Below are 24,939 nucleotides of genomic sequence, written 5' to 3'. Positions count from 1 at the left end.
ACCACACTGACAACTGGGCAGCCCCTACCCCTTGGGAAATAGGCCAGCCTCAGAAGCTTAATGGGGAAGGATAATGAACCCGTTTTAAAGCTGTCTGATTCTCCACCTTTGTCTCAGTCAGCTTGTCAGCCTATTCCAGGCATTAACATGAGCTCCGAAGTCAAATGACCCCAGTTCTGCCACTTGCTAACTATAAGGACTTAAACAAGTTATCCAGCTTCTCTGTGTCTCAATTTCCTTATCTGAAAAATGAGGATGATGGTGATGGCACAGGTCATTATTTTCATGATTGTGATACAAGGGAGGAAAAACTTATTCTACCCTCTTAGTGTCTGTGGCTGGGCTTGAGAATTAACTAGACATACAATAAGCAGGAGAGACGCATACACATTTTATTTAATCTTTTATGTGCGTCAAGGGAATCCTCATATGGAAAATAAAGACTCAAAGAACAGTTGGGATCAAGAGCTTATATACTTTTTAAAGAAATGATTCATTTGTGGAAAAGTGATCAAATAAAGGGGTTTAGGCTAAGGGCAGTAAATTGTGGCATGACTAACAAATAGATGGTAGAAACGAGTGGAAGATAAGGAGTATTTCAGTAGATTTGTTTGTACACATCCATTTCGTCATCTACTCCCAGTTGTTCCTGCAACTGCTGTTTCTCAAGTGCCTTCTGCTCAAAATAATATGCCAAAATGGTGTGTGTGGGGTGGTTTTTTGTTGTTTTTTAGACAGTCTCTCACTCTGTCACCCAGGCTGCAGCGCAGTGGCACAATCTCAGTTCACTGCAACCTCCCCCTTCCAGATTCAAGCAATCCTCCTGCCTCAGCCTCCCATGTAGCTGGGACTACAGGTTCCCGCCACCATGCTCAGCTAATTTTTGTATTTTTAGTAGAGATGGGGTTTTGCCATGTTGGCCAGGCTGGTCTTGAACTCCTGGCCTCAAGTGATATGCCTGCCTCAGTCTTCCAAAGTGCTGGGATTGCAGGCGTGAGCCACCGTGCCTGGCCCAAAATGGCGTTATTTTGGGGTGACATCCATCCTTCAGTGTGGATGATGGTGATGATACTGATGGAGGAAACCGTGGTGGTAGTGGTGGAGGTGGTGAGAACCATGATGTCGGATTCAAGTTCTGAGACATGCAGCGAATAGTGCCTGACAGGTAGCAAGGGATTAACACATATTGGTTTTAAATGTTTATCTCATTAAATGATTTCTATTTAAGAGCAGTTGAGACTAGTGTCTCTCAAAATTTAATGTGCATTTGAATCTGCTGGAGATTTGCTAAAATGAAGATTGTGATTCAGCAGGAGAGGGGGCACAGGGCCTCAGCTTCTGCCCACACAAGCCAGGAAATCACACTGGGACATCACTTAAAATTACATCTTTTCTAACAGTGTGGTGTGACGTTCAGTGCATGGACTCAGAGTCCACAGGCGTGGGGTTTGCCACTCACTCCCTGCAGAGTCCACAGGGATGGGGTTTGCCACTCACTCCCTGGGTGATCTGCGTCAGGCCATTTTCCTCCTGATCACTCATCTATCAGACAAGTGGGTCGGACAAATGATCCGTAAGGTTCTCTGCAGCCCTCAGATCAGCGTGCCGACAACTAATGTGTTATGGGCTGTCCAGAGGGTGAGGAGAAGTCCTAGGCTGCTTATCAGTGGAGACAAACCTGAAACCTGGGCTCAGGGACCTTGTGATACAACGGAGGAAAAACGTATTCTACCCTCTTAGGGTCTGTGGCAAGGCCTGAGAATTAAATAGGCATATAATAAGCTGGAGAGAAGCACACACATTTTATTTCAACAACGTCCCTCGATGGAGGGATGCCCTCTCAGAGAGTAAAAGCCATCAATTCTCTTCTCATTTCCCTAGACGGAGACCAGGTTTGTTGATGGAAGAGCCATTCTGCAGTGGGACATCTTTGCCTCCAATGGGATCATTCATATCATTTCCAGGCCTTTAAAAGCACCCCCTGCCCCAATGGTGAGTATCTAGGGTCCCTGGTAACGGGCCAGGAAGAGCCCCGGTGCCCACTCACCAACAGGCAAACCATTACCAGAAGCCCTGTCCTCTGCCCTCCTCCTCCAGAGACTGGAGGAGCCTGCAACCTCCAAGGTAGCTGGCTTCGGGACTGCCCAACCCTGCTTCCTGCCATCCCCACTCCCAAGCATTAGCAACACAGCACCAGTCACCATTAATATCTGTTGAATGAAAGGGAGAGGATGGGCCAACAAAGGAAACGCTGGAAGGGGAGTGAGAAATGCTAAGCTCTGGTTTGGCCCTGCCACTTCGTAGTATCTGAGTCCCAATTTTCCCATCTGCAAAATGGGGCTCATAATGGCTCCCCCCTGGGTTTTGGGGAAGACTAAGTTAAAAATAGAAAACACTTAGAACAGCCCCTGACACATAGTACATGCTAAATAAAAGTTGGTGATGATGGTGGTTAGCATTTTTTTCCCCAAAAGCATGAGGGGAGGGGTGAGCTGCTGGAGAGTTCCATAGCACAGTGGTTAAGCACAGGAGCTCCAAAGCCAGACTGGGTTCAAAGCCCACTTCTACCACTGACTGGCTGTGTGATATTGGGCAAGTGCTTCACCTCTCTGCGCCTCAGTTCTCCCACATAAAACTAAGAACTATAATAACTATCCCTATCTCTTTGGGTTATTATCACACTTCAATGGCTTATTTCACGGAAAGGGTATTAGACCCTGGCAGTAGTAAGGGCCAGATACATGTTAACATATCAATATTTTTATCCCCACTGGCTCCAGAATGCCTCGGGCCACCAAGGGTTCCCCTTTGGGGAGTCAGAAGTTTTAAGAATGAGCCCCTTTTCTTTCTGTGTTCAGACCTTGATCCACACTGGCTTGGGAGCAGGGATCTTCTTTGCCATCATCTTGGTCATTGGAGCTGTTGCCTTGGCTGCATATTCTTTCTTTCGGCTAAACCGGAGAACAATCGGCTTCCAGCATTTTGAGGTGAGAGAGAAAAATGGGAACATGATGATGGGGTCGTCTCCAAAATCTCAGTCCCTGAACCTGGGCTGCTTCAGCCGAGTAGTCTCGCCAGAGTCCTCACCCAGAAGCAGTGTCACACAGTAGTGGGGGTGGCCACCCACCCCACGCTTACTGCTGCTTGGGTGGGGTCCCTCCCCTTAGGAGGAACAGCAGTGGTGGTTCCAAGCCCCTCCTTCTGGTTGAGACAGGGCCTGGCAAGGAGAGAACACACCCCGAGCCTCTGTGCCAGGGGTTTGGCCCAGAGGCCCATTCATTAGGACCTAGGAGTCTCGTTCACCTTGGAGGATTCACTGCACAAGCACACCCCATGACCTAGCCTGGGCTTCAAGATTGGCTCTGAGGACTGGGGGACAGGGCCAGGGACCCTACACAGCCAGAGGCTTTATGCTGCAGCCCATGAAACTCATTTCTGTTTGAACAGTTGAGTCCACATCCCAATCAGCAGCCAGCTCTTGGCTGGCCGTGTAGGAATACAGCCTGGGCAGCAGCACAGCAGTTAAACATCCTCCTTTATGGACTTTGTCCTCCTCTCTGGCCCACCCTCTCCCGCTGCCACCTCCTCAAAACGCTCCTGGTAAAGGCTGTGGTGCAGAACCCCCAAGCAGCAGTTTGCTGCCTTCTGGCAGACAGCTTGCATGTTTATAAGCTCCAGGGGCAAATCTCAACCCCATTTTGAGCAAAAGTGTACAGGCTGTATGACTGCATTTATATTAAGTTGAAGGACAGACACCACCACTCCACGTTGACGGGAGCCAGAACAGTGGTTACCCTGGGTGGCAGTACCGGCAGGCTATGAGCATGTGAACACATCCTGGGGTATGGAAATGCCCTATGTGCTGATTTGGTGGTGATCACAACTGGGTAGACATCGGTAAGATGTCACCAAGCTAAACCTAAAGGTTGGTGCATTTTATTATATGTGAATCATCTCTCAACAAAGGACTGTTAAGGAAAAGCTCCCAGAGGCAAAGGGTAGCTTGCTTTACCTGCCAACTTGGATGAGACACTCCTGGCTTTCATGCTTGTCTTTCCAAACAGTCGGAAGAGGACATTAATGTTGCAGCTGTTGGCAAGCAGCAGCCTGAGAATATCTCCAACCCCTTGTATGAGAGCACCACCTCAGCTCCCCCAGAACCTTCCTACGACCCCTTCACAGTGAGTTTGCATTCTTATCTAGGAATAGGTTCCCTTGGGGTACAGGGGAATGACGTCTTTTAGGAAAGTTTAGTGGAGAGTTTGTACCAAAGAAGGTTCATTTCTAAAATGTCAGGTAACAAGCCTAAAAGCCAGTTTTGCAAGCTGACGGAAGCCAGTGTGGTTGTTCAGCGTTCCTGGGTTCTCTTGGGTAGACAGCAGAATCCTTGAACCAAATAATAGAGACAGGTGAGAACAAGAGGTTGTTATCCAAGCCCAATCTCATGACCAGGTGAGATGTCACAGTGAAAAAGTCTTGGGCTGAATTCTGCTGCAACCATTTATGAAGTAGCAGGTGTAAAACATGATATAAGGAAACAGGATTTTTCCTTTAGATGTCCTTTTTTTTTTCTTTGAGATGGAGTCTCACTCTGTTACCAGGCTGGAGTGCAGTGGCGTGATCTTGGCTCACCACAACCTCCGCCTCCAAGTGATTCTGTTGCTTCAGCCTCCAAGTAGCTGGGATTACAGGTGCCCACCACCACGCCTGGCTAATTTTGTATTTTTTTGTATTTTTTTGTATTTTTTTGAGACAGAGTCTTGCTCTGTCGCCCAGGCTGGAGTGCAATGACCGGATCTCAGCTCACTGCAAGCTCCACCTCCCGGGTTTACACCATTCTCCTGCCTCAGCCTCCCGAGTAGCTGGGACTACAGGCGCCCGCCACCTCGCCCGGCTAGTTTTTTGTATTTTTTAGTAGAGACAGGGTTTCTCCATGTTGGTCAGGCTGGTCTCAAACTCCCAACCTCAGGTGATCCACCCGCCTTGGCCTCCCATAAGCGCTGGGATTACAGGCGTGAGCCACTACACCCGGCCTAGAAGTCCTTTAAACTTACATTGTTGTTCAAGATTTTACTGCTTGTTGTCAGAGGTACTTTTCTTTGATGAGGCCTTATAATGTACATGGGTGGGTGTTCTGCTCTGGTCTTCCAGAAAGGGACCATTTATCTCTAGAGTCAGTGATGCTTGAGCTTAGCTGGGGCCTCCACTGACGTCAATCCAGGGGGACCCCTTGACAGGGTACCGCATTCATAACACATGTGGAAGTACATCCTGCCTGTAGTTTAATAGCAGTTCTGGACTAAAAAGATAGGAATAGAACTTTTCTTTTTATAGAAGGAGAGAAGTGTTTTCTTCTACAATGTTGAGGTTTGTATAGTGCAACAGATATTATTTTTCCAAAGTAAACCAAAGGTAAATATCTTGTGGTTCTTCATGCCTGCAGTAACAGATGTAATATATATGCAATAGATTAAAAAAAATATGATTTGTAATCTGGTTATTTTTCAATCGAACCCATGTAAAGGCTTCTGGTTCACATTTCAAGGGTAAATTCACACCAGGTGTAGTTGCTCATGCGTGTAATCCCGCATTTTCAGAGGCCAAGGCAGCTGAATAACCTGAGGTCAGGAGTTTAAGACCAGCCTGGCTAACATGGTGAAATCCCATCTTTATTAAAAATACAAAAATTAACCAGGAGTGGTGGCGGGCGCCTGTAATCCCAGCTACTCGGGAGGCTGAGGAAACAGAATAGCTTGAACCAGGGAGGCGGAGATTGCAGTGAGCCGAGATCACACCACTGCATTCCAGCCTGGGTGACAGAGCAAGACTCTGTCTCCAAAAAAAAAAAAAGGTGGGGGTGGTAAGTTCAGCTAAATTACATTTGTTAACTAAGTTTTGTGATGCTGAAATCGCCTTCATTTAAAAAGCAGAAACAAATGCATACATTCTCTCCAATGTACCCCATGCCTTCCCCATTGTCTGTCCTCTTCTGAGGGCTCTATCAGCACCACGCATGAAAGATTCACCTGAGGCAGGTGAGAAAGTAGCCTAAATGCAGGTTTCAGCTAAACCTGCTATTCAGACTACATGGTAAACACATTCTGGAATCCTAAGCATGAGGTACCAGCTTGCAAAGTGGTGTGCTATTCTCATGCCTTTTACACTATTTTTAGTGACTCCAGACACATTTACCACCACTAGTTTCACCCACGAAAAGCCATTTCTAGCATCTAGTATGCTAATTAACAAAGCCTGGGTGCCAGTCAGAGCTAAAGTCAGCAGAAGGCTTGGCGTGGCCGCCTCTAGAGTGTGGCCTTTTTTAGACAGGGTCCTGGTGTGTCACGCAGGCTGGGGTGCAGTGGCACCATCAGGGCTCACTGCAAGCCTCAGGTGATCCTCCCACCTCAGCCTCCCGAAGTGCTGGGATTACAGGCGCAAGCCACCGTGCCCAGCCGAGCGGGGTTTCTATTACACTCTCTCAGGCACTCAAGAGCCACCACTGGTTCAAGATGAATTTTCAAACTGAAAGGAGTTTTTATAGTATTAGCTACCTTTTGTGAGGTGCTTATAACTTGTTAGATGTAGGCTCTAATTTAATCCTCCTACCTCCCTGTGAGGTATATTATGACCCTTTGTAGATGAAGAAACTGCAGCCGAGTTGGAAAGATTTGTCCTGGGCCACCCAGCTTCAAGCAGGAGAGACTAAATGGGTTCCCAGAACAGGTGGCCCTACCCCCAGCCCATCCCACCTCCCAACACAAGGCAGCAGCATGAACGAACAGGCCCAGCACACAGTGCTCAGGAAGAGTCATGCCTCAGGCCGGTGGCCACCAGAAAGGTTCAGCCTAGAACTCCACACGCAGAATGCCCTGCCCCCTTACAACCCTCTCTTTTCCAGGACTCTGACGAACGGCAGCTTGAGGGCAATGACCCCTTGGGGACACTATGAGGGCCTGGACGGGAGACGCCAGCCATCACCCACTGCCATCTGGGCCATCAACTGAATTCTCAGCACCAGTTGCCTTTTGGGAACATAAAGTCCTTTAAGCACTCAGAAGCCATACCTCATTCTCTCTGGCTAATCTGGGGGTTGTTTCTGTGGGCGAGGGATATGTTACTGTGCCCACCCAGTGCAGCTTCCTCCTCTGACGCTTTGGCTCTTCTTCCTTTGTACGCTTCAGCTGGCACCCGCTCCATTCTGCCCCACACGATGGGTAACTGATCTTTCTTCCCTGTGAGATTGTAAGCCTCCATCTTTGTATCCCAGCCCCTAGCCCAGTGCCTGACACAGGAACTGTGCACAATAAAGGTTTATGGAACAGAAACAAAGTCAACACAACAAATCTAGTGTTTTGGGACTGTGCCACAGGGGGAGTTGAACTCTGAAGGCAAAATCCACTTCCTGTGGGCCTTTTCTTCTTTAAGAAGACATGATAATCACAGTGAGATGCCACTTCACACCCACGAGGATGGCTAGAATCGAAAAAACAGTAACACGTATTGGAAAGGATGTGGAGAAAATGGAACCCTCATACATTGCTGGTGGGAATCCAAAATGGTACAGCCACTGTAGAAAACAGTTTGGAAAAAAAAATAAACAGTTACCACATGACCCAAACATCCAAGAGAAATGAAAATATGTCCACACAAAAACTTGTATATGCATCTTCATAGCAGTAGCATTCATAAAAGCCAGAAAAATGGAAACGACTCAAATTCCATCAGCTGATAAGTGAACAAACTATGGTATTCCGTACAATAAAATATTCAGCCCTAAAAAATGAAGTACTGGTACATGTGATAGTTCAGATGAACCTTGAAAACATTAAGAAGCCAGTCACAAAGGACCATGTATTATATGATTCCATTTATATGAAATGTCTAAAATAGGCAAATTGATAGAGACAAAGTAGGTTGATTGCCAGGGGGAATGAGGAGTGACTGCTAATGGGTATGAGATTTCTTTTTTGGGTGATGAGGAATTTGATAGTAGCGATGGTCGTACCACCTTATGAATATACAAAGAAACACAAAATTGTACACTTTAAAACAGTGAATTTTATGGTGTGTTGTTGTTAGTTATATCTCAAATTTAAAGAAGCCATAATTACTAAATAATACATCATTTTTCCAAATATTATAGGTGGGCTGGCTTGGGGTCTTTTAAATATAATTAACCTGCCAAAGAAGGTTGAAGATGCCCCTCCCATCTAGACACACTGGAAGAGTGATTTGCACTGAGACCCCTTCCTTCAGAAGGCAAAGGGAGACCTTGGCCTGGGTATTAGCCAGGTGTTAGGCACAGCTAAAATTAACACTTGAGGCCGGGCACAGTGGCTCACGCCTGTAATCCCAGCACTTTGGGAGGATGAGGTGGGTGGATCACAAGGCCAGGAGTTCAAGACCAGCCTGACCAACATGGTGAAACCCCCATCTCTACTAAAAATACAAAAAAAAAAAATAGCTGGGTATGGTAGCACGTGCCTGTAATTCCAGCTACTCAGGAGGCTGAGGCAAGAGAATAGCTTGACCCCGGGAGGCGGAGCTTGCAGTGAGCTGAGATTGTGCCACTGCACTCCAGCCCGGGCGACAGAGCAAGACTCCGTCTCAAAAAAAAAAAAAAAAATTAACTCTTGGGATGCTACAGCCCATTAAAAAGTTTGAAAATGGCCAGGCACAGTGGCTCACACCTATAATCCCAGCACTTTGGGAGGTCCAGGCAGGTGAATCACCTGAGGTAAGGAGTTCAAGACCAGCCTGCTCAACATGGCGAAACCCTGTCTCTACTAAAAATACAAAAATTAGCTGGGTGTGGTGGTGCACACCTGTAGTTCCAGCTACTCAGGAGGCCGAGGCAGGAGAATCACTTGAACATGAGAGGCTGAGGTTGCAGTGAGCCAAGATCCTGCCATTGCACTCCAGCCTGGGTGACAGAGTAAGACTCCATCTCAAAAAAAGAAAGTTTGAAAAAACTGTGTTATCACAAGCAGAGTTTCATACAAACTAGGCCAGGGGGAGGGGGGAGGGGAGAGGGAGAGAGAGGGAAGAAGTGGGGGCGGGGAGAGAGAGAGGAAGAAGTGGGGGCGGGGAGAGAGAGAGGGAAGAAGTGGGGGGCGAGGGGGAGGGAGAGAGAGAGAGAGTATGTATGTGTACCTTCTGTAGAGACACCTCAGATTCATAACCAGAAGAAATAGGTTCAACTGTAGACTCCCTTACTTAATAGTTAAGGGAAAAACTTCAACCAACATCGCAAGTTTGTTGAGGATGAAGTATGAACTGTATGCAGGCCTTACCGTAGCCGATGGAGGACCCGAAAACCCAACTCCACATTAGCTAAGACAGCACGGGGATTTACTGTTAGCTGTTACTGGAAGACCTAGAGGAGGGCAGCCTCAGGGTTGATTCCACTCAGAACCTCAAAGACGTCATCAAAGACCCAGTGTCTTCCCACTCTGCCCTCTGAGCACACCTACAGCAGATTTCCTGGAGGGGATAAAGTGGTCTTGTCAGTTACACAGAGTGTTACCATTCAGGAGAGAGCCTCTCATAGGAGCTGGCTCAGAAGAGTGAGGAACTTTCTTTCCTAGAATGCCCTCCCCCCAACACACACACAAACTTGCCCTAGAGTCTGAAAATGCCACATTCCACTGGCACAGGCAAAGGGGATGGGGTCACAACCAGATGAGCTTAGCGTACTCAGGCCCACCCAACCAACTTCTCCCCATAACTGTGTGGCCTTGTTAGTTTCCTGAAGCTCCTGGGGCACAAATTATCCTTTTGCACTGTGGCCTGTCATATGAGGTAATATAAGGCGATCCCCAGCAGGCCCTCAGCATGGGGTGCAGTGTACTAGTGTTGAATTATTTCCCCTTTCCACCTCTTGACAACTCGGTTCCCCACTCCTGAGCCCTAAGGCAAACATCAGCAGAAAACTCTGTCCCCAACACATGTGCCCTCCATGGAGCACGGTCTTTGTCTGCCACATCCAGTTTCACAACCGCGTGAGGCACACAGCAGGCCCTCGGCACATGGAGGTTGGTGGAGTGATGGGTCAGTGGGACCCGTGCAGACAAGTACTGCTCTCACGGTCCAGGCTCCTTGTTACTGCCCAGCTGGTGGACCCAGGATGCAGAGTGGGAGGCTACAGCTGTCGGCCACCCCAGCTGACTGCCACTAATGCCAGAGGCATAAGTATTCAGGAAGGGATATGGACTGAGCCTCTACCCAGCATCTCTTCTTGTCTTACGAGCAGGAAGGAAAAGATCACTTCACCCAACCACTTACAAAGAAATTCTGAAACATTTTTAATGACAAATGTGTTAGCTTCTTCATTGCTAGAATTACCTTAGAAGAAAAAGGCATGTGAGAGGAGTGACCAGGGATGACAATTTGCCTCAACTTCCCATACCTGATATTTTTGCTGTGGAGGAAAGTAATGCGAAGGATTAGGTGCAGGCAGGCTCAGCCTCTCCTCTCAGCAGGACTTCCTGGAGGGGACTGCACGGATGTGCAGCCATGAGGCAATTTCTCTACATCTGCAGTTCTTGACCCAGAGCACCTGCTCCTTGGCGACATGAAAAGTAATTCATAGAAAACATGACCTATCCTCACACATGATTTTTTTTTAAATCAATGTAACACTCTATACTTACATTCACTGAAAGAAAACAGTTTATAATGCATGTTTAAGGAAGTATGGTTAGATTTGCCTTGTAAAGCTATATATGTAAACCTGTAATTAAAAAGTGAATGAGTGAAGAATTAGAAATGTATATATAAGGTTCTATAACAGAAAGACAAAGTAACTTACAATAAAATACATACTTACTTGGTAAAATCTCAGCTACAATTTCAATAGAAGATACAATGAAGACAATTTTAATTGCTTAAAACAAATTTGGATTTTAGAAAAGATAATATTTGACTATTTTTTTAAAATTGACTTTTTTTTTTGAGACAAGGTCTCACTCTGTCACCCAGACTGGACTGCAGTAGCTCAATCATGGCTCACTGAAGCCTCAACCTTCTGGGCTCAAGTGATCCTCCAGACTCAGCCTCCCAAGTAGCTGTGACTACAGGCACCCATCACCAAGCCCAACTAATGTGGTTTATCTTTTGTAGAGATGGGGTTTCACTATATTACCCAGGCTGGTCTCAAATTCCTGAGCTCCAGCAATCCTCCCACCTTGGCCTCCCTAAGTGCTAGGATTACAGGCATGAGCCACCGCACCTGGGTGACATTTTAAAATAAAAGGTTAAGTGCTATGGTCTGAATGTTTGTGACCCCCAAAATTCCTGTGTTGAAATCTTTACCCCCAAGGTGATAACACTAGGAGGGTGGTAAGTCAGCCTGTAAGCCTTTGGGAGGTGATTAAGTCAAGGGGGAGGGGCATCCTTAAGGGGATTAGTGCCCTTATAATAGAGGCCTCAGAGAGCTCCCTCGATCTATCCACCATGCAGAAGTCACCACCTGTGAACCAGGAAACAGGCCTCACCAAACACCAAATCTGCCAGCACCTTGATCTTGGACTTGCCAGCCTCCTGGGCAGTGAGAAATAAATTTCTGTTGTTTATAAGCTAAATCAGCATATGGTCTTTTGTTATAGCAGCATGAATGGACTGAGACAGTAAGTACAGTCTTACGTACATGTGTCTGTACAATTTATGGAAATGACCAGTACAAATGCAGACTGACACAGGTGCGATTCACGACTCAAATACCAGGAGTGGCCTCCTGTGGAGGATGTGCTCTTCTGACATGATGAATAATTCCTTATAAAGCTCTGAATAAAACGAAGTCAAAATCTTCCTTTGGTTTACATATAGCTGCATTCCTGGAAAATTCAGTATGTTAAAATTACATCACAAATTTTTTTTGTGTGGTTACCTATAAAACAGTTTCTAGGCTTAGAAAATTATAAACAGGTTTCCACCTACATGAATTGTATCATGTAGATACATGTGTAGACAGGGGACCATGCCTCAGTGTACTGGGCTCTCCCTCACAATGCAGGGGGTCTAACATGTCTGGTCCTTGCCCTCAAAATACTAGACATCCCCTCCCCATCACTGCAAAACCCAAGCACCCTGCAACCCACCCTTCCACACATCTCCAGATTGTCCCCAGTGGGCAGTGCTGGCCAGGGTTGGGAATCACCACTGGGGATGGAGGGAAAGACTGGGTTGAGCTGAGCTCAGCCTCTCCTCTCTGCTGCCTTCAGTGCCGAAATAACTGCATTCCACATCATCGAGATTTCTGCTGAACCAAGTCCAAAGTTCTGGAAGCCCCGAGTGTCTGACAAGCTCATTCACTACTCCAGGAAAGAGAAGCAGTCCGTACTCAGGCAGAGGAGCAGGCCGTCACTTCCTGTTAGATGACATGCCAAGTTTCTGGAAAACCACCCCCAAAAAATCAATATGGGGCAGATTTGCTAGTGAGTCCACCAACACCCACCATCACAAGTACACAAAGGCAAGTGATCGAAAGGAGGAAAAAAAAGATATCCACAGGAGGAATGAATGAGATTCAGGTATCAGCACAAGGATTTTAAGATGTTACACATACACACACACACACACACACGTTAGGGGAAAAAAAAAAAAGTCTTCAAACTGACCTCTAACATTTACTCTTAATTCCCTATTTCCTTTCCTTAAAACATTTCCAGCTTGCCTGGTAAGCTGATTACAAACACACAGGAACTCTGTGGTGACACACCATAGGTCACTGCTGCCCACTTGTGCTCACACCAAGTTTGCATCTGAGGCTTACCTTCACAGTCTCTAAGCTCTGAAAACAAGTGAGTGTGCTTGCTGTGGGTGGGGGGAAGTGGGGGTAGTGAGAAGAAACCCATACCCCTTTTTTGGGCTTTCCCCAAAAAAGGTTATCCCTTCTCTCAGGGATAAACTTCTTGAAGTCCCTTAGAATTGTTTTTTAATCCAAGATCTCCGTTATTTATTTTTGTAGAAATAACCTCAAGTCCTGGAAGAAATGCCTTTTTAGAAAACAATACTGTGGATTCATCAGAATTTAACACAGCAGACTCAAGCACACAAAATAGGTGACTGACAATAAGCCAGATGATACAATTCAAACTTTTATTTGGCAATAAGTTCAGAGTCACATAACACATAAAATCAACATTTAAAATAAATAGCAACTTCACATCTAGAATAAATAAGTCTGCCCAATTTGCATTAATTGTGCCTGATATCATACAGGCACAATCTGTCATTCCACGAGATAATTGGAAAAGAGTCTCCAAAGTCAGAGTTCAAACCTGCAGGACTGAAAACGCACAGAAGCACTGTCGCAGGTTGGGTTCCCCAAAAGCAGATACTGAGGTGGAGAATGGCGTGCAGGAAGGTTCACAGGACAGTGCTGTGGGCTGAGCCGGGCTGGGTACAGGCTTGGCAGGGGGAGGCACTGGGCTGCAATGTGGCCACAGTGAGGTCTCACTGACCCTACAAGGGGCTCTGGAGCTGGGATGGCCCCAGAGGGTTTCCCAAGTTGGGGTGGGGAGGCCAGCCCTTTGTACCCCATATGGAGCCAGTAAGGGTTACAGGCAGGAAGGGGCTGTGATCTGGGGCAGGCAGGGCCCTTCAGCAGGGAAAATTCCCCATGAGGGCTGGAAGTAAACGGCCAGCCAGCAGCACTCCCAGCAGTTACTGGAGTATGTCTTTCAGTCCGGTAAGGTCATCTGGGCAGCTGAGCTCAGCACCCAGCACTAGCACAATTACAAACTAATACAGTGAGAGGTATATTCAACAAGTGCCCAAGCCTGATGGCTCAAGTACACACACTGGCCATACATGTAACTATGCCCAGGAAGTAGCTCAGAAGGGAATACAGTGCACTATGATCTACAAAACTTTCTCCTCTCTGCATCCCAGCTATGGGGTTAGTCATCTGCACATTCTCAGCAAGGGAATCTTGCCATTGCCACCAACACAATCCATTAGAGCAGGAGCTAACAAGACACAGCCTGAGGGCCAAATCCAGCCCACAGCTTGTCTTGGTAAATCAAGTTGTACTGGAACACAGCCATGACCATGGTCATTCCTACAGCAGTAGCAGCAAAAGCAAACAGCCCCAAAAGCCAAAAATACTTCCTATCTGGCCCTTTACAGGAAAAGTTGACTGACCCTGCATGAAGGGTACTTCATTCCCTTCCCACTTTAACCCACTAGTAGTATCAAAGGTTAGCTGAACTTTGAGCTAAGCTCCTAAATGCTAAGGCAAAAGAGGGAGAGGGGGAGGGGGAGGGGGAGGGGGAGGGGGAGGGGGAGGGGGAGGGGGAGGGGGAGAGGGGGAGGGGGAGGGGGAGGGGGAGAGGGGGAGGGGGAGGAGAAAAGAAAAAAGAAACCTGGTACAAAAGAAAGTCGACATTAAGAAGGCAAAATGTAGGTTCTCTATTAGTTGAATAGAGCAATCAAGGAACCCTGTGTCTGGCCAAATTTAGTCTTAGAGCATTCTAGACAAGGAACCCCAAGTGGTCTTTGGCAGCAAATGAGCATGCAGAAAAGTGGAATTCAGTTCCAGTATTTAGCCCAGTCTCTGCTGCTTTTAAAAGGTCTTTTGAGAAGAGGACAGAAGAAAAGCCACTTAGTTTGCCCAAAGCTAAATTAACTAGGACACAAGACTACTTTTCAGTTCTCCTTTGCAATAATTAAGAGTGACAATGCATTCAAAGCAACTAGTCATTTTAGTCTGTAATACACCCAAATCAGTAGCGAGCGATTTATGTTACATGATATTAATGGGAACAGCAGAAAATAGTGCCACAGGGTAAAATGTTTTAAAAACCAGAGAGGCTCTATGTTAGGGGGAAAGTGGGAGCTCTAAGACAAACAACTAAAGTATTTCAAAAGCCATGTTTCACCCGTAAAAACAACACTGGAAAAAAAAAATCAGCTGTGCAAGTCCCTTCCAAAAGGACCTCTATGGGCCTTGCTGGACTGTCATATCTGTGATGGCTGCTGCTGCTCTGGACTCATTATTGTTCACATAATTCTTAGAAAATCAGTCAAAGCAATATTAAAAAGTAATTAAATGTTCAAACTATTTTTGTTTGCTTTATAACATGATTTTTTAAATGGTTGAAAACAGATTCGTTTCCCTTGTACCAATATGCATTCATGCATGTGCACACCAGAGAACAAAAGGCCCAGTGCAGCGTGCCAGATTCCACACTGCACTGTCATGACAGGCTGGGCACGGTGGCTCACACCTGTAATCCCAGCACCTTGGGAGGTCAAGGCAGGTGGATCACCCGAGGTCAGGAGTTTGAGACCAGCCTGGCCAACATGGTGAGACCGTCTCTAGTAAAAACACAAAAAAATTAGGTGGGTGTGGTGGCAGGTGCCTATAATCCCAGCTACTCAGGAGGCTGAGGCAGGAGAATCACTTGAACCCAGGAGGTGGAGGCTGCAGTGAGCCAAGATCGCACCACTGTACTCCAGCTGGGCAACAAGAGCAAAACTCCATCTCCAAAAAAAAAAAAAAAAAGAGTCATGACGAGGCCAGGCACAGTGGCTCACACCCGGAATCCCAGCACTTTGGAAGGCTGAGGTGGGCAGAACACTTGAGGCCAGGAGTTTGAGACCAGCCTGGCTAACATGGTGAAACCCCATCTCTACTAAAAACACAAAAACTGGTCGGGCCTGATGGCATGTACCAGTAGTCCCAGCTACTCAGGAGGCTGAGGCACGAAAACTGCTTGAACCTGGGAGGCAGAGGTGCAGTGAGCCAAGATCGCACCACTGCACTCCAGCAGGGGCAACAGAGCGAGACCTTGCCTCAAAAAAAAAAACAAAAAACCAAAATTAAAAAAAAGTCATGACAGCAACAAGTTAAAATCTGTCCTGAGTATAGACAAGGATTAATAATAAATTGGGATGGGCCTCCATCGTTCACATGGGAATGACGGTGCTCAGCCCCGTTACCGACACGACATGGGTCTACAGTCTGCAAGGTACACAGTCAGTCAGCCTTGGTGGCCCAGATGACAGGCTTCTGCCACATGGGAGATTTCAACACTGCCAAGCTCAATGGCCGAGAGACTGAAATTCTTCTAAATGGGAATCGATTATAAAACTCATTATTCACACCCAGAAAACGTTTTTCTCCTTCAAAGCTTAGGCCACCTAACCTAAACACTCATGAAAACAAGTTTTAAATAGTTCTACTTCATTCTTGAGTAAACAAAACACCCTATAACTGGCACCTGGTGGGTACCCAACGAATATCTGATGAGATAAAAACCAATAATTATTTTTAAACAACACCTACTTCCTCAATCTGCTTCTCCAAAGCAGAAACTTGAAGCCAAGAGCATCAGCACATTCTTCTAGAACCCCAACACTGAGCAGTTCTGGGCACAACACACATCCGTCAAGTGTCAGCCTCCAATACACCCTGATGATGGAAACACCTAGAAGCCAGCAAGCAAACAACAAACAAAATGCCTGCCCTGTTCCAAAAAAAGAACATACTACCATGTCTTACTGTGCTCATAACAAAAGGTAGAAGATGGGGAGAAGCCTTATTGGATCTAAAGGGTCACCTTCACCATTATAGTTAAATACAGCCAAATATCACAAGTAGCATTACAAAGGATGCTATGTAACTCGTTAAGTTTCTGCCATCTGGCAAGAAGCCCATGGAATGCCAGGCTCGCATTTCATCAATAGATGGTTACATACATTTATCACAATAAAAATGTTGAATAAGCAAACACTCTCCACAAGCTCCCCTCATCTTCCTGCCATCCTTTAGATTTAAGAGTATATACATGGTACTGCCAAAGCTTAAAATGAGTTTTAGCAATACTAGATTAGGCTAATCTGAACAGAAGTATTTATATAGCATACGCAATTAAAATAGTATTAATAGCGCCATAACTAATAACAGCAGACATTCTCATAGCACTCAAAGAGAGTGCAGTAAATATGCACTTTACGTTGAAGGATACTACAAACGCAGATGCAATTAAGGATTCTTCCCTCCAACAAAAGGAATATATGCCACTTGCACTGCCCCTAGAAAGAAATGAGAAAAGCAGGCCAGGTGCGGTGGCTCACGCCTGTAATCCCAGCACTTTGGGAGGCCGAGGCGGGCGGATCATCTGAGGTCGGGAGTTCGAGACCAGCCTGACCAACATGGAGAAACCCCATCTCTACTACAAATACAATATTAGCTGGGAGTAGTGGTGCATGCCTGTAATCCCAGCTACTTGGGAGGCTGAGACAGGAGAATCGCTTGAACCCGGGAGGCAGAGGTTGCAGTGAGCTGACATTGCGCCACTGAACTCCGGCCTGGGCAACAAGAGCAAAACTCCATCTCAAAAAAAACAAAACAGAAAAAAATGAGAAAAGCTCGGTTAGCTAAGTCATATCTATTTCTCAGCTTCAATGTCCTTCACCCTTTCCCATCTTAGACATCTTTAAAAAAAAAAAAAAACTATACAAACTCCCCAATAGTCGCACAAACACCACAGGAGTGAAATCTGAGAGAAGGCTGGACATGGCTAAGTTGTGGTGGCCATCTTCCTCCTCCCCTGGCCAATCCAAGCACCTCTCAGTTGATAACTCATTAGAGAGAAGCCAGGATCTTGTTTGTTTCCATCTAGACAAGGACTGTTTGTGGTAAATCTCATGTTTTAACAGGATTCCAATTCAAGCGGGTGGTGGCATGGCATAGCATTTCATTACAAAGATGCTTTTCCCTGGTTCATTTTCTTTCTTCCAGTGAGCACATGAAACCAACTAGGGTGGTGCTTCCAGGTTTAACAGGCTCCTGGGAGATCTACCACAAATGTTTTGGTTCTTCTAACCCACTCGTTTCTTGCAGAAGGCTCTTCAGAAGGCTGTTCCACTAGCTGGAAGGTTTTGACCAGAGCTCTCATCTCCTCTCTCCTGCCCTCCTCCATGCTGGAAAAGGACACAGGAATCACACACTGAGGACAAAAGGGTCCAGGAGTTGCAACTTCTCTTGTTCTTTCTCACCTAAGTCCTTCCGGGGAGGCTGTGTTCTCTTTGATGCAATGTGCCAGAATGTCAAAGCCTTAGTACCAAATGATTTGGGAACTGGCCATCACCTGGGGGCCTCTCTGTCACTCACAGCAGCGTTTTGCCATTGTGGAGCCCTCTAAATCAGCCTTCTGGAAGCAGTTAATCTTTGCCCATCCCTGTGCCCCTGCAGTTCCCAATGCACTGCCAGTACATGTTCAGGAAATGTGCCATGGAGCAGTCAAGAACCGTTTCAAGCCTGACCTGCTAGAATACAGAGATGGTATCAAGTGTCTCACCTATCCCAGAAAACCTGATGTTCCAGGACCTCGGTAAACAAAAAGGCGAAATCAGAGTTCCAATGGGAAGTTTGCCTTTCAGCCCTGCATGGAGGGAAAGGCCGGAGGGGCGGGCTGCTAGCTCCTGTCTTAACCACTGGGAGAATTGTTCTCCATAAGGTACAAAATAAATATCAAAAGGCTTATCTGTATCTTTTCCAAAAGCAACACTCAGACCCACATGACGTCGAGCCCATCACGCCTGCCCAATCAGGGGCAGTTACAGTTTCTAGCTTTTGCCCTCGGCTACTTGGCCTGGGCCTCCTGCAGGAGAGGGGTTCTGAAGGTGGGGGGCCCTTCTGACCAGGCGGGCAGTTCGTGCTGCAGTGGAGTCCTCCGGGGGTAGAAAGTGTGGCTGACATCATAGTTCAGGAGGCAGCTCAGAGACGCCATGTAGATGTCAGCGAAGCGTGACAGGCGCCTCAGGAAGTAGGTTGGGTTCTGGTCTGTGCGGAACAGGCTTCCAAACTGGGCGTTGAAGAAACTCTTGGTCATTTCTCTGAAGGGGCAATAAAAAAGCAAAGCAACACAGAATGATTCAAAAAGCCTTGTTTTTAAACTACTGAAATCAAAACCACTTCTTTTTCAGGAAAAATAAATAAATAAATAGGACTCATTTGAGAAAAAAGTTAGCCTAGAGCAGCCCCAAATATTAATTAAGAAAACAGTCTAGAGCCAGGTGTGGTGGCTCACATCTATACTCCCAGCACTTGGCGAGGCCAAGGCAGGTGGATCACTTGAGGCCAGGAGTTCGAGATCAGCCTGGTCAAACTCCGTCTCTACTAAAAATATAAAAATCAGCCAGGCGTGGTGGCGCATACCTATAGTTACAGCTACTCAGGAGGCTGAGGCACAAGAATCACTTGAACCAGGGAGGCGGAGGGTACAGTAAGCAGAGATCATGCCACTGCACTCCAGCCTGGGCAACAGAACGAGACCCCGTCTCACAAAAACAAAAACAAACAAATAACAGTCTGGCCTGGGCATGGCAGGTGGATCACTTGTGCCCTGGACCACCAGTATGGGCAACATAGTGAGACCTTGTCTCTACAAAAATGCAAAAAATTTGGCCAGGCATGGTGGCATATGTCTGTAGTTGCAGCTACTCAGGAGGCTGAAGTCGGAGAACTGCTTGAGCCTGGGTGGCTGAGGCTGCAGTGAGCTGTGACTGTGCCACTGCACTCCAGCCTGGGTGACAGAATGAGACTCTATCTAAAAATAAAAAAAGAAAAGAGCCTGCCTATCTATCCATCAAAACGACTCTGGTCCTATTTCCCCCTTAACTGTCTCAAGGCTCCAGATGCTTTTGCATGTTTCTCTAAGGACACACGCCCCATCTCCCAAACTAAACACAGGATGCAACAGCTGCTCCTGATGGTACACAGAGGAATACGGAATGCTCTCAGGAGTCTCCACTTCCCTTACCGAAAGGATCAAGACCCCCTGTTTCACAAGGTTATTGTGAGAACTGAGTAAGGTAAGCAAAATAAAAGCATGTTGTAAACTCTCAAGTGCTCAGATGGAGGAATTAAGGATTGTTTTATGTGATGTAAATCTCCCCCATCCATTACATACTTCAATGCCTCCTGGCCTCCTCAGAGGTGAGACTGTTCACCCCGTCCAAGGCCCATAAGCCCCTGCAGTCATCCTTACGTGCATGTATGTCTATTTCAACATCCCTATCATACATACACAGGATATGCACGCTCTGATGGCTGCGACCCTACAGAGTATTCCATCAAAATGAACAAATACTATTTGACTGCTAATAAGTCATTTACAAACACAGCAAAAAATAGAATCATTTACACAGCTGTGTGATAAAAGCCACTAGTTAGTTGGTAGCAGTTAAAATAAGACTCAGACAGTCAACACCCTGAGAGGGAGGAGGGCAAACTAAATGCAATACAGCTTTGGCTTCTGCAGAATCTGAGGAATGGACTCATTGTTCCCTCTCCACGCCCCATCCACCCACCCACGCACACCACCACATGAGCCCTTGAGTCAGGCTGCCCACTGCTGGGAGGCCAGAATCCCCCAGCAACCACTGCTGCCAAACCTCAGAGATGGCTGTACCCAGCGCCTGGAGAAGGCCATGCACAAAGTCAGAAAAGTTCATGCAAATGGTATAAAGCATTCTCCTGGGGAAGCATGACTGTCAGTATGGGTTCCCCTAAGACAGACACCCACCAAACTTTTCTCACGGCAGGCAGGCTTTCTTTATCAGTTAACAGACTGCACATTCTTGAAAGAGCTGTGGTTACAAATAAGCACCAGGGTCGTGGGAGCCCTAAGAATTCATTGTGGGTTCGGAGCCCAAATCCAGCACTGCCCCAACAGCCACACTGTGCTGCCAGCATTATTAACAACTGGGCCACCAGCTGCCCAGATGGGAAGGTCAGGAAGGCAGGGAGGAGGAATGAGATGGGAAAGGCTCCATTCTCCCAAGGCCTTCGATGGCAAGGGCGGAGGAATGACAGGGGTGATGGCTGGCCTCAAGGAAATGTCACATGTCACCAACAGCAGTTAGCCGACTCTGGATCCTGGGGGAGGCAGACATACCTGGGAGCTAAAAAAGGATGTTTCAACATTATGCCTCAGGCTGGCCCTGGGGAACAGATGTGGGCTGAGCACAGCCAGAACAGGGTGGTGGACACGCCACATTCAACACAGGCCGCTCTTACCTCATCTCCTTCCTTTCCTTTTTCCACTCCTGCAAAACCAGCTGTGACTCAGCATCTCTGTGAACCTGTAGGACGCAAGTCAATTATTATGACTGTTTTGGTTTCAAATAAACTCATTACGTAATGAGAATTTTTTAATGTGCAGCTTTTCTAGAAATTTTATTCCTTTACATCTCAGAGGTTGGCACCTGAATGAAATAGTACATTTTTCAGACTTTCCAGTTGAAACCCTGCCTTCTTCAGGAATAAAAAATAGTTTTAAATGTCCAACATTAGAAATGTGGTTTAACAAATTAAGATGAAATATTACAAAGTTATTAAATTATCAGTAAAGACTACATATAAACATAATGCATGTGTATCCACATATGTATAACACACATACATGATACATCCATTATGCACGATATATCCATTACACACCTATTATATACATGTATACAAACTATGATGTAGAAATACTTAGTACATGCTACCTATTATACTTATTATATACATGTGTACAAACATTATAGTTAAGTGGAGATAGCATACTTACCCACCAATTGCAAGCATGTCAAAGTATGTGCTTACATTTGGAAATTAACATAAAAAATTATTTTAATTTGTACATGAGAATTATAAACTTTTAAATTTAATATTATATCACGTGTTTAAGTTAAAAAACAATTATTTTTTGCAAAAGGCGAGAAGGTAAAGCATCTCCATGAGAAGCAGAAGCAGAGCATTTTCTGGTGGGCCAAAATATGGGTGAAAGGCAAAAAGAAAATGCCAACTGCCCATGATCTAACGAATGGAATCTCACAAGTCTCTCTCCAAGGTTCTTATGGCTACACAGAAACACTGAGGCCAGAATCCAAGGTGCACATGATCACAGGGAACAGGCCGGCTCCCTGCAATTCATGACCACATTAGAATTTCTAAGGAAATTCTAATTTCCTTAGAACCTGGAGGAAAATACCAAGCGGGCAAACCATCTGCTTTTGACATGGGAGCCAAGAACCTTCCGTTTATCACATCTGCTCAGTTCAACAGCTTGACTCTGAACCCCGAGGCTGCTGAAGGGACATGTAAAGGAGAAAGACCCCAGGAATCCGAGGCCAGGGATGTGTGCCCAGAGGGGGACCCTGAGCTCTGCGCCTTCACTCAGCCATGCTTCGGGCCTTACCTCCCCTGAAGTACCCAGCTGCTGGCTGGGGCGCCCTGCTGGCTGCCCTGCCATGAACCTTTCCCACCATTTATCATCTCTCTCACAGGAACAACCCTCTTGCTTCCATCCTTCCCATCAGCCATTAAACAAAGATTTCTCCCATTTAAAAAAAAAAAGATATCTCCCGGTGCCCACCCCCTTCTCCAGTTCTGTCCCCCTACAAGGCCAAACTCCTTAAAACAAGAGCCTTTGGTTCTGAAATCCACTTTAAAATATTTCAAAGACGGTGTGTGTTCATTAGTTATCATTAATCTTTCAAGTGAAACCATGTACTCCAGAGTGGGTAGTCCACATTGGAAAAGACTAACCGAAGCCCCACAGGGAACCGATCCCACAGGCACTTCAGCCATCTCCATCTCCAGTGGTTGTTCATGGAACCGATCCCACAGGCACTTCAGCCATCTCCATCTCCAGTGGTTGTTCATGGGCGTAATCAGCTCTTCAGGGGCAAAGCAGATTGGCCACATATCTCTGCCTTTGTTTGAGAAAGATATCACAATCTATCCAGTGCAACAGCCTACATCAGTCCAGCCACCGGCCCATTTTTCTATCAGCCTGTGAGCTTACAAATAGGTTTTTCTTTTTCAATGCTTGGGGGGGAAAAAACTCAAAAGAAGAATAATTTCATGGCAGGCAGGGCGTGGTAGTTCAAGCCTGTAATCCCAGCATTTTGGGAGCCTGAGGCAAGTGGATCACTTGAGGCCAGGAGTTCGAGACCAGCCTGGCCAATATGGTGAAACCCAGTCTCTTCAAAAATACAAAAATTAGCTGGGTGTGGTGGTGCACACCCATAATCCTAGCTACTCAGGAGGCAGGCATGAGAATCACTTGAGCCTGGGAGGCAGAGGCTTCAGTGAGCCGAGATCGTGCCACTGCACTCCGGCCTGGGCAACAGAGTGAGACTGCCTCAAAAGGAAAAAAAAAGAAAAAAATCCTAACATGTAAAAATTACATGAAAGTCAAATTTCATGCCCACCAATAAAGTTTGTTGGGACACAGCTACAACCATTCATTCACATATTGTCCACAGCTGCTTTTGTGCTACAAGTGCAGAGGTGGGTAGCGGCAACAGAGCCTAAAGCCTGCACAGCCTAAAATATTTACCATGTGGCCCTTTGCAGAAGCTTGCTGACCTATGGTCTAAATGTGGTCTCTGACTGGTTGGTTACCTGAGCCTGCACAGCCTAAAATATTTACCATGTGGCCCTCTGACAAAGCTTGCCGACCCGTGGTCTAAATGTGGCCTCTGACTGGTTGGTTACCTGAGAAGCGTCTACCAGTGCCAGCACCACCACCATGAACCACAGCCATTTTGGAAGGCACTTCAAGGCTAGCTAATGAAATTACAATCAATATTTATACACTTCTATTTCATTCATTAGACTCGGCTCCAAATGACGCTCTGTGAGGTCAGGAGTTCGAGACCAGCCTGGCCAACACGGGGAAACCCCATCTCTACTAAAAATACAAAATTAGCTAGGCGTGGTGGCACAAGCCTGTAGCCCCAGCTACTTGGGAGGCTGAGAGAGGAGAATTGCTTGAACCTGTGGTGAAGGCTGCAGTGAGCCAAGATCACGCCACTCCACTCCAGCCTGGGCGACAGAGCAAGACTCCATCTCAAAAAATCAAAAAACAAAAAACAAATGACACTCTGCTGGCTCTGAAAAAATCAAACCCGATCTCAGAGGACCAATTTTTCTCCTCGGAAAACTGTCCAAATAATGTGCTACGTGCTCTGAAAATAATCCCCAAGGGGGAGTTCTAGAAACATCTGCCACAGGCTCAGTGGAATAACTTGTAACTTTCTAGGGGAACACTGAGCAAGAGGGTGACAGTGAGACAGGACATTGATTTGGATGTTTTTTTAGTTAGCAGCTACACACCTCTATATCCTAGTGAATCCAACTTGACAGAACTCTGTACAAACTGCCAGAACCCAAGGCGATATAGGTGCGTGGAGGTTAAGGGTCTAGAGTCGTGCTGCCTGTGTGTTGACATCAGCATCACCGTCACTAGAGCAAGTTATATCTCCTCTGTGCCTCAGGGTCTGCATCAGAAAAATGGGAGTGATGTTTCAGTCCTACTTCAAAGAGTTGCTGTGAAAATGAAATGAACTTAAAGGTTTCGGTGTCCAGAACACAGTAAGTTCTTACGACATTTTTACACAGCCCAATTCTGCCAACCGAGAACTGTGGTTCCAGAAAAGTGATCTATCTCAGTCTCAAGTTTTCTCTCCTGCAAAATGGGGGTGGCTATGTAAATCGTAATTTCCTTTTCTTCCTTCCCTCACCCCACACCTCGTATAATTAATTTTACAAATTCCTTAATAGTCAACTTTTTTTTTACACAGGTCAGAAAAAGGAAAACAAAACAAACAAAAAAACCTGTTTCCAAAGCGAAAATGTACTGACACCATCTACGTGCAGTTGTGTTTGTACATGTGACCAGCTGCCAGGGTCAGAGACTTCACTGAGGGTGAGTCAAGCCTTGCCTACACCCGGATCCTCTAAACAGGAAGGCATATTAAAGCAGTGCCCCGAAGCATGGACTTTGGGACCTGCTTCAAGCCTTGCCCTGCCATTTTATGATCTCACACATAAATGATACCTAACCTCTCAAAAACTGTTTCCTTATTCTAAAATGGAACAGCTATGACTATTAAATGAGCAATGTGTATAGAGCCAGCACTCAGCACAGT

General features: G+C 46.3%; 2 protein-coding genes across 2 annotated transcripts in view; one reads left to right on the top strand and one right to left on the bottom strand.

Annotated features, from left to right (window-relative positions):
- Positions 1–7,334, top strand: part of STAB2 (stabilin 2) — a 168,906-nt gene extending 161,572 nt beyond the window's left edge. Inside the window, exons 66-69 of the mRNA XM_033220865.1 lie at positions 1,882–1,992; positions 2,859–2,987; positions 4,065–4,181; positions 6,899–7,334. Coding sequence (XP_033076756.1) covers positions 1,882–1,992; positions 2,859–2,987; positions 4,065–4,181; positions 6,899–6,949 — 408 coding nt within the window. The 3' untranslated portion in view covers positions 6,950–7,334. The remainder of the gene's footprint in view (positions 1–1,881; positions 1,993–2,858; positions 2,988–4,064; positions 4,182–6,898) is intronic.
- An 11,141-nt stretch (positions 7,335–18,475) lies between these two features.
- The window catches only part of NT5DC3 (5'-nucleotidase domain containing 3), a 64,584-nt gene continuing 58,120 nt past the window's right edge, over positions 18,476–24,939 (bottom strand). The window contains exons 13-14 of the mRNA XM_033220864.1: positions 21,032–21,096; positions 18,476–18,846 (exon numbers count right to left, since the gene is read on the bottom strand). Coding sequence (XP_033076755.1) covers positions 18,594–18,846; positions 21,032–21,096 — 318 coding nt within the window. The 3' untranslated portion in view covers positions 18,476–18,593. The remainder of the gene's footprint in view (positions 18,847–21,031; positions 21,097–24,939) is intronic.

Source organism: Trachypithecus francoisi, unplaced genomic scaffold, assembly GCF_009764315.1.
Source record: "Trachypithecus francoisi isolate TF-2019V2 unplaced genomic scaffold, Tfra_2.0 Lachesis_group11, whole genome shotgun sequence".
NCBI classification, from domain to species: domain Eukaryota; kingdom Metazoa; phylum Chordata; class Mammalia; order Primates; family Cercopithecidae; genus Trachypithecus; species Trachypithecus francoisi.
The sequence above is the reverse complement of the archived record's forward strand: the minus strand, read 5'-3'. Positions and strand labels throughout refer to the sequence as shown.